The 10510-nt window shown below is 34.1% G+C and overlaps 1 protein-coding gene across 2 annotated transcripts; it reads left to right on the top strand.

Annotated features, from left to right (window-relative positions):
• The first annotated feature begins 2962 nt into the window (after positions 1-2962).
• LOC149904522 (uncharacterized) lies at positions 2963-9581 on the top strand. Of its 2 annotated transcripts, none has more exons than XM_090107588.1 (3): positions 2963-3121; positions 6800-7024; positions 7382-9581. In XM_090107588.1, exons 1-3 carry the CDS (start codon positions 3079-3081, stop codon positions 9100-9102), a joined length of 1989 nt encoding a protein of 662 aa, XP_089963714.1. In that variant the 5' UTR covers positions 2963-3078; the 3' UTR covers positions 9103-9581. The 2 variants fall into 2 exon arrangements, with proteins under 2 accessions (XP_089963714.1, XP_089963713.1); XM_090107587.1 differs by having other exon boundaries at positions 6800-7054.
• Positions 9582-10510: the final 929 nt, after the last annotated feature.

Here is a 10510-nt window from a genome sequence, read left to right as displayed (position 1 = left end):
TTATAATCGCCCCTGGATTTAATTTATTGTTAGATATATTTATGACTTATGAGTTTAACACAGTGGAACATTTGTCACTACTACTTCTACTACTTTGATACTTTCCATATCTGTGAACTGAAAAATCCTCGAATATCAATTGTGTATGAATTTACAATTTTGTTGATTTATTTCAAATGCCATAGGATGATAAAGATAATCTCATGAGTAATAAATAATAATAATGGTAATACTATCTAACCATCATAAGTTTTATATTCAACCTTTTCATTAATAATAATAGATAATGTCATAACATAAAGTGCACCCACATTATGATTCACGTAGCTATATTGAAAATGACTAGTACTACAAGTTTATACAAAAAGTACCTATACATATTCAAGACTACAAGTACACGCACAGGTTTGTTATTAAATAATTTATATTATAATTATTATAAACAATATTTGCAATGTTAATGAAGTTATGTTTCTGTGAGAATGTAAACATTTGGTAATAATAATTACCAACAACCGTTTTAATACCTAATATTTTATTCTGTATTGGATAAAGCGCGTCACATACGGTGAAGATACTATAATATTTTATCTTAAGATGCTGTTATATTTTATATTACAGTATCTTTACGCATCCAGTATCAGCGTTTGGACCATCATTTTTCTTTTTGTCATTACGTACTAAGACCCCTGTAGAACCGCCATCCTGTTACAAGTGACGCGAAATTTTGTGGGTCATTAATTAATTAACTAATTAATTAATTAATTTTATTAATTATTAATTAATTTTAATTAGTTCATTAATTTTTTTTTTTTGTACGTAATGACAAAAAGAAAAATGATGGTCCGAACGCTGATACCGGATGCGTTAAGATACTGTAATATAAAATATAACGTGTGACGCGCTTAATTCAGGCATCTCTACAATTTATTTTGGAAGGATTTGTATTTAGTACCAACACTTAAAAATAATGAATGTCTTATTGAATATTAATTACATATTTCGTCTTCTAGAGCTTACATCACTAGATATTTTTATTAGATAGATATTAAATAATTATTCTTACTTTGAATTAAAAATTTACTTTATTTCCGTTTGTAGATATCTATGTATGTTTAAAGTGTTTTAAATTTGAAAGCAACCTTATCAACCTTTTGTCTGAGTACTAATCGCTTACGATACATTATTGTGTTGCTTAATAACAAATAATAAATATTTGACAGACGTAATAAGCATCCGAACAATAGATAGCTTTCGACCGATAAGATTTATTGAAGACTTATGTACCTATTATGAAACACTGGATAGTGCAATATATTGCTATTTTAATATTCTTAGTGTACCTATACCTACTAAATAAAAATCAATGTTTTATTTATATTATACTAGTGGTCCGCCCCGGCTTCGCCCGTGGTACATATTTCGCAATAAAAGGTAGCCTATGTCCTTTCTCGGGTATCAAAATATCTCCATACCAAATTTCATGCAAATTGGTTCAGTAATTTAGGCGTGATTGAGTAACAGACAGACAGACAGACAGAGTTACTTTCGCATTTATAATATTAGTATGGATTAAGATTGTCAACCGTATTTAAAATAACTATACACAATTTCGGTTTTCTTTTCTTTAACCAGCAATCGATTTTTATTTATATTGAAGAATATTCGAAGTTATATTTTTATTGAGGTTTGAAACGTTTAAAAGTCGTTACGATATTCAAAAGTAAGAGAGTCTTTTCAGTCTATTCTTATTTCATTTTACATAGAGAACTTAACGGAAAATTCGAAAGATATGAAATATATGCATCTGCTTTTATGTAAACATATTTTGAATTATGATGTGATGTATAATTTCAAGTTTCAACATTACAATTTGTTGTGCATTTACAACCTAGTTTTCTGATCTTTATCAGAAGATGTTACTCGTTTCACATGTTCAAAACGATCTCGTGTGGATCTAATCAACATACTGACATTTACTTGTATAGTGTCAGGGAAAAAATGAGTTTTTAATTTAGATTAACCATTGCGCTGGCCTCTGCTTCACCAAGATTGAACCGGAATAAAAACTGAAAATTCAGGAATATTGTGGCTTCCTTGTGGTGAAAAACTTAAATCATTCTCAAAGTTTTTGTTACATACACAAAAATACTAAATACTCTCGAGTCGAGTCGTCTTTTTGAGATTGTAAATACGAAGGAATTATGGATAGGTATTTTAATTATGAAATTGAAGCTTATCTTCTGCGTTTCTTAGGTAGATGTTGTTATAACATGTAAACATAATAAAGTATTCTTCTAGGACTATATATCGGTTGTCAATGAGGTAACGACTAAATGTATGTCGTATGGGAGGAACGACAATAGATGCGCGATAGCCCCGCCCCACCTGTCAGCAGTCAGATAAATCACGGATGTGTTTTCACTCCCCACTGAAGTAGGAGTTTATAGTAGTTTTATTGTCATAGGTACTGCTTTGAATTTTTTAAAGGTTGTTAGTTACGTATAAACAGAAAAGATTGATCGCAGTTGATTTCAAAGAAAATGTAGAGATTAATATATATATAGTATGTATATAGAGTAGTTAAATGTATCAAGTGAAGTAAAGATTAATCACCTTTAAATTTATATAGAGTTTATAAATTAGATTATAATGGGTATAAAGGGAATTAGTAATTTAGGACTAGCTGCTAATAAAAGTGTACTAAGGTCCTTGCTATCATTATTTCTTATAAATTTGATTAAAGTACTCTATCTAAGCTCAAAAATACTAGACCTAGTTAGATACAATATTATAAACAGAGTACTATTCTACTACTATTGGAATTTTAATAAAAATAAATAAATTTGTATTCAGCGTGCAGCTTCAATTTATAATAACAACTTTACAAGTAGAATTGTATTGTGGGATGAGTGAATGAGACATCGTAACATTTAGCTAAGGCGAAGCGCTCCCAAGCTCGCGATTGCTCTGAGCTCTGGCGTCACTCCGTGAGCTTTCAGGTGTCCACTGGCCAGATAGAAGGGGAGGTGAGCATCCACCGCTGCTCAGTCCCTTCGCAACGCACTTCGCGGCAACATGTCGGTCTTGTGGCTCGTGCTTACATTGCTCCCTATCCTCGGTAAGTCGACACGACCTAACTCGTACTTTATAAAGGCGGTGCATCGACGTGCAGCAGTGACGTGATCATATATCTTGTGATTTATGCTTAATGTGTATTTGTAATGTGCTTTCGATTTTTCATGAGGAAATGGACAGTGATAGTGCACGGTTGAAGCGCGCGTGCGCATCTTACGCATTTCAGGACGTCCGTGTTCGTGGGAAGTTAATCGCGATACTAATTTCCTCATTTATTGATATTTGCGATTTGTTTTGGCAGAATTAAATTCTATTTTATAGGTATATGTGAGAAAGTAACAAATCTTAGTTTTTACATTCGAGTTTAGCTGTATCTAATAATAATTAAAAAATATAATAAAATTCATGGTCAGATCATACATTTTTGTAAGGATAAAATTATGACTATGATGTTTAAAAAATGTAAAAGTTCAACAACAAAAGAAACTAAGTTAAAAAAATAGAAATGTATTTTATATTAAGCTATTTATTTATTTTAAAATAACAATGAAAAAGTCTACGTCGCGATTTATTAATTTAATGTAAAACATTATTAAGTACAGTCAAGAATTAGACGTTATATCTGCTCATAATAATTCAAGTGCGCGCTTTTTTAATTTTAATGTAAATTACAAAATTTCTTTCAGCTTAAAATATTAATAAAATTGCACTAATAATCTGTAAGCCACGTGCATAATATAAAAACAATGAAAAAGCTGATGTATGTATGTATTACATAACAAGTTAATGAGACGATGCGACTTAGCATGGTCTTAGCGCATCTTAGTGCACGAGTCGCTATACTGTCGCACCAAACTTGCGCAATACAATGCACTTTCCATTTGTCCACTGTGGTTCATCGCATCCAACATCTACACTAATATAATGGCTAACTAGCTTTTCGCCTGCAGCTTCGCCCGCGTAGTCAAAGGAAAATACGCATAGTTCCCGTTCCCGTGAGATTTTCGGGATAAAAACTATGTGTTCATCGAAATTACCCTCTGAGTATGTGTGTGCCAAATTTCATGCAAATGTTTCCGCAGTTTTTGCGTGAATGAGTAACAAACAAACAAACAAACAAACTTTCGCATTCTTAATGTTGGTAGGATTATATAAAGATAAAGAGTTTGTTTGTTTGAACGCAATAAACTCAGGAATTACTGAAATTGAAGAGTTTGTATGTTTGATGCGCTAATGTCAGGAAGTACGCAACCGATTTCAAAACTTCTTTCACCGTTGGATATATACAATGTCCCTATATTGTTATCCCTTACTGCTGACAGCTGAAGGCTACTTACCTACTTCTATGCTACTATACGAACGAAGCCGAGACGGACCGCTATTAAAAGATATACATAATAGATTCCAGATATTTGCTTAGCAAGTGATCTTCACAAGCCGCTCTCCCAAACTGGGCCGTGAGGGCTGGAGGCCGGAGAACGGATGCGCACTCCAAGGTTTAGACCTAAACGGTGCATATTTGAATTTTGTTATTGAAATCTGCATTCCAACATACATGGGAAACTAGATCGCTTAAATATAGACACCCGTTATATAATCGACCTTTAAGAGATCTATTTAAATACATATTTCGTCTAATAAATTGTCCCTCTAATATTTTGATTAAATTGCAGATAAGTCTACGTAATAATATTAAAGAAAAATTAAAAAACGCACATCGAATTGTTAAGTTAATTAGCGTCCATGAATTTTTTTATACCTCATACCGGAAACTAGTCAAAGCTGTTGAATTTTTGCGATAGTTACAATAAAACAATACAATTAAAATATTCTCTACGCGTAAATCTTATGCCTAAATAGACGTGGAAAGATTTGTAGAATTTTTGATGTAAATTGTGTATATTTAAATAAGCATAAGAACCTTTGCCAATTATTATTAACACTGAATGAAAGAGTACAAAAAATGTAAATTATGTATTGGCACACTTGTATAATTATCGTTAAACAAATATAACATTAAAATTTTAAAGAAAGTGATTTCTAAAATAACACTACGTTATAAAAAAATACGAGTACACATCGTAAATGTTACAAATATAGTACGATACGTGCTTAGCCGTGAGAATAGATTACGTAAAATGAAAGTATCATTGATGCATGTGATTTATCTCCATATATTGTATCAGCTATCATCGACGAATTTTCCTTACCCACGTTTGCTAAATAAACGAATAATTCTGACCTACGACACAGTCAATCATATTATAGAGTCGTGTCTTTTATTATTATTTAAATGAAATTTTTGTACAAAGTTCATTATTTCAGTAGGCACCTACTTTATAAATGGACACCTTTAACCTTAGATACCTGGCACAGTTATATTTCCAGAATTTCTTATAGTAATCAATTGATTTTAATTAAGCACATATACGTAATTCTGCTTGTTTAAGGATTGTAAACGATGGGATGATACATTCTTCAGCGACTTCAGCTATAGGGCTTTACATAAATGCAAGGTGACATCTATGAAACCGCATGGAAGCTCGTCTTCACCATAATGTCTTTGTGTCCATATTCGTGATTACCATTACAAGTAGCGAATATGCACACCGAATTAAGCGAATTCATTAATCTTGGCTAGCTGTTCATCCGTATAGAGTAAATGTATCGAATGTATTTAGTTCATTTGCATAAGCGCACGACCTTTCGAGGATGCGGCACCTCTGGGTTGCGCAACCCGATGCTATCTGCCCCGCTGGCCGCTCACGCATGGGAACTCGGTACCTATAACCTCCGCGCCAGTACCAACGTTCACTAAGCTAAGCTTTCATTAAAACAAACTGCGAAACGAAGATAACTCATCTCTGCGCGGGAGATTTTTATCGAGGGCTTCGCAAGATCTTTTAACGCAAAAGTAAAATAAACACTCTAATGAGTTATTTTTGTCAGATTTGATAATAACCATTACATCAAATTACTCTAGGGGATTACTAGGTCAGGTAAGTGCGGGATTTCTTGTGTCACTTTTATTTTACAGAATTTTATTTATTTATTTGTGAAACCGTGGAACAACGATGTCGCGGGCATACCTATGCGATAATATGCTATAATACTAATTAATTATGGTTTCGGCTATTTCTTTTAAGTGTTTATAGTTAACAAATTATCTAATCTGTTAGGGCATCATAAATTATGTAAATTTTGGTCATTAAAAATTTCACAGAAACCGCGAAGAGTGTGTATGGTATAAAATTCTATTAGCTGGCCATTTACGATGCGGTTGGGTAAACATAAAATTCATTTTGATCGCGTAATCGACCTCAATTTAAGATGGCCGGTGTTAATATCCCGTTTGATGGATACCAACTTCATAGTTTATTTATATCATTATTAGTTATCATTGCTCAGTCACGCACAGAACATGTTGAAATGGTTTGGAGGTGGGTTTACGATAGGTTACTTGCTTGTTATGATAATCTTAAGCACCATCTTCATGGCGTAAATAAATTATCTACCTACGTATAAACTTAAATATTATTCAAATCAGAATAATTAAACCCTTACTTTTTATTCCAATAAAACAGTGCCGATACATGCTTATTTATTAATTCACTTAAAATATATAATTATTGAGTCAATTTTATTAAAAAGTCAAAATGGACCATAATATGGTCATAAGTTATATATAATTATTTTAATATTGTTTATTTTACGCATACAGGGGGAGCGGAGCGTTTTAACTGCAAAGGACGGATCCTGGGAGCATACTACGCAGATGCTAAATCAGGCTGCAAAGCGTTCCATGTGTGCGTGAGAGTGGCTGGCGGCGGTGTGCGCGATTTCAGATTCTTCTGTCCCCCCGGCACCTTGTTCCACCAAGAAGCCCAAACGTGTACCGACTGGGGCGACGATGACCCCCTAGCGTGCCCTGCTGATATCTACGACGGTCAGTTTGATCTCTACAAGATCGGATCCGGTGAGCCAGCTTTGCAACTAACCATCTAGGCTTTAGACTAGTAAACGAATCAAACACGAGATTCATGTGTACAGCAAACGGTCAATCATAGGTGTCGTCGTGTATAAAGATTTGTATCACGCAGGTTATGTTTGTCTGGCTTCACTAATATAAAAGAATTTGAATGCAATTAGACCTGCTAATAATAAATAATAATGCCAGAGCAATGTACATGTAAAAGCTTACGCATAACAGTAGGTAATAAATTAAAACAAGTGCTTGATTTTAATACTAATTTAAATGGTGAATTTATTATTATTGTCTTACAAAAAATATTTTATTATGCAGGATTTGACACGAAAAAGGTGTCCTCTCCTGGAAACCGAGAAGATGAACCTGAGTTTGGACTGCAGGGCGCTGAAACTGGCGACCGTCGTCTCGCCCAAAATAATGGTGCATCAGACTTACGCACAGCTCACTCCTCTGACTTCTTCAGCGGACAGCGAGAGCGAGGCCGTGACGAGTCAGCTCCGCCTTCGTCGTCTTCCCGTCAGTCTTTCCGAAGGGCATCCACTCTAAGAACTACATATCCATCATCCCAATATACAACCCCATCTCCATCATCTCCTCAATATTCCAGCACTCCAGCAGTCCAGCAATACGATGTTCCAAAAAGAAAAGTATTCCGAAAACGACCTCACTATATATCAACACCTGTCCCCACCACAACAACAACCGTAGCACAACCTTCATTCCCTCCGTCGACTTATTCCCCACAAGACTATTTTATTCGTCGAAACCCCCCTCAAAACAAAGAAGTACCAACAACAACTGTGAACATTCCACCTCAGTACAAAGATGAATATGTTGAAGTAAGCAGAGTTACACCAAAGCAAAATAAATATTTCTCTAACAGCCCATCCACCACACCTTACACATTTTTAACCCAAACAACACCCGAAAATAAGAATGAAGGCCTTGTTGAATTATACAATTACAACGGTGTAAATCCAGATAAAAAAGGAAATCAAGAATCATTTAAAGTCCGAAATAGCTTTAACGTACATTCAGATGTCTCAAAGCAAACCGATTTCTCTAGAACAAAAAATTACAATCAAAATTATAACCGAGGCACGCCTGGTTATTCTACCAATTACCCAACGACAACAGTCGATTATAATTCCGCGAGAGGAATCGTAACAAGCACACCTGCTTATAGAAACTTCAACAGTGTCTCCTATGAACCAGAAAAAAATAATTTTGTATCTTTTCCTGCCGCCAAACAAAATTATTATAATAACCCCACTACTACATCATCCCCTACCACCTCTTATAGGACTTCCCGACCTGATTCCTTTTCTAATTTCAACACCATCGCATATAATACGAATAATGCGCTCAATACACAGTCATCAAATTATGCAAACAGTCAGGAAGATGATGGACAATATCGACCACCACAAGGTGAAGACGATGGCCAATACAGACCGGAACTCTACGAAAGGGAATCGGAGTTACTATCCGGCGCTCATTCTCTAAACATTGCAGCAAGCGGCAACAGATTACCTGATGATCAAAAACGACCAGAGAAAGTACGATCTCAAAAGCAATTTGGAAAAGTATCAACACCACGACCGTTCAGACCAGCTCCATCAGTTACAACGGTAGAAAATCAGCAACCCGTAGAAATATATACAAGCACCGCACACCCTTACTCTGAACAAACACAAAGAACTTTTGATTACTATCAGACTTACACGACAACTTCAAGACCTTACGAAGCGCCCTCCGGTCCTGCCTCACAAGCAGTTTCAGTAAATAACGCCGCTCCAAGGGTTACAACCACAATTGCTCCCAATAAACCTCAATCTTATTCGAAGAGCTATGAGACCGTCCCACAAAACTTGCCTTCTTCGTCCCCAAGACCTAAACATGTCCCACATATTCCTAATCGTCCCAGCAAAGAGGACTCTAGCAGTTATGATTATGCGTATTACGACTCTGATCCTGACCGGTTCACCGAGTATGACCTATTAGAGGAATTTGGTAGAACTAACTCTAGAGGATAACAAATTCAATCATGCTTACTCCTTCACTGCCATTAAATTAGTCTCTGGATAAGCCATTAGAATAATAAGTTCATGCGTTGTATATTTATTATATCAATGTTAATCAGATTTTTATTTTTGTAAATAATTATTTCATTTTTTTTATTTTTCGACTGAAATATGCCAGTATAATGACTAATGAGAATGTAAACGGAAAAACTTTATTATAGAGCTATAACTTTTACCTTTTTTATAGAGGCTTATCCTAATAATTCTTATACTAAATTATTGTGTGATATTTAGACTTTCGTGCTTGATTAGGTTTAAGATTATAATATAATATAGTTTTTTAAATAATTTAATTGTCATTAAAGTTCATTTCGGATTTGTCATTTGATGACTTCATGCGCTAAATTGTTAGAAATAATGAAGTACAATGTGAACTAAGCTTATAAAGTATTGTAAAATATTACACTGTAAATAAAGTTTTATAAAGACAATGCACAATATTTCGCTTAATTTCCTCAACACAATATGAGAAATATAATGAACAATATAAATGATTGTTGCATTATGTTGGTGGGTATATTTTCGTTTTAGATAAGAAGTTATTTATCTAGACAGTGCCCGTGGTACTTTGTTGGTATTGTATTCATAATTCACAATTTTAAATATTTATATTTTACACCTTAATTTTAAAATTTATTTTACACTATGTAGTGCTATTTAATTATTATTAAAAAAAAACACACCATGACAGATAATACAAAATAATATTTGTTTTGCACGCCATCTGTTATCGAATAGCAAAATTAAACGTTCATTTTTAAAACGATACTTCCAATGACGGTTCTTGACACTAGATGTCACTAAAATTCCTTAATGTCCATGTTGTAATGTCCACCTCAATGTTTAAACGTAAGCTTTAAAATTGCTCTATCGATTCCTACCTTATGCTTCAATTAATTCCACAGTAAATCATTTTTACTTTTTATAATAAAACTAGCGGTCCACCCCGGCTTCGCCCGTGGTACCATGGTACATGTTTAAACTTTAAACTATCCTATCTCTCAAGTTGGATCGAACTGCACATGGTGTGCGAATTTTATTATAATCGGTTTAGTGGTTTAGGAGTCCATTGAGGACAAACATTGTGACACGAGATTTTTATATAGGTACCTACCTATTAAGATGGAAGCAGATCTGAATCTGTAAGGACGGCAAAGCTACAATTTAAACTATGAATATTACTTCCTAATTGCATTATGTTCATGTAAACATTTATGTATTATAATAACTAAACATTAGTCTAGTTTTGTCGCTAAAGTTCCATGTATCGAGCCAAGGACACCCACAACTCATCATAAACATTTATATATACAGAGAAGTAAGGGTGTAGAAACATTTATTAGGTATACAACGACGGACG

Source organism: Colias eurytheme, chromosome 11 (assembly GCF_061535395.1).
Source record: "Colias eurytheme isolate Ceu_HAF_F1 chromosome 11, ilColEury1 Martin Lab GWU primary, whole genome shotgun sequence".
Lineage (NCBI taxonomy): Eukaryota > Metazoa > Arthropoda > Insecta > Lepidoptera > Pieridae > Colias > Colias eurytheme.
This window is presented reverse-complemented; position numbering and strand designations above follow the sequence as displayed.

Excerpts from the sequence above, each read along its gene's own strand:
- LOC149904522 (XM_090107587.1), top strand. The coding sequence starts at position 3,079 with ATGTCGGTCTTGTGGCTCGTGCTTACATTGCTCCCTATCCTCG. Across the intron at positions 3,122-6,799 it reads TACATTGCTCCCTATCCTCG|GGGGAGCGGAGCGTTTTAAC; the intron begins GTAAGTCGACAC and ends TTACGCATACAG. Across the intron at positions 7,055-7,381 it reads TCTCTACAAGATCGGATCCG|GATTTGACACGAAAAAGGTG; the intron begins GTGAGCCAGCTT and ends TTTATTATGCAG.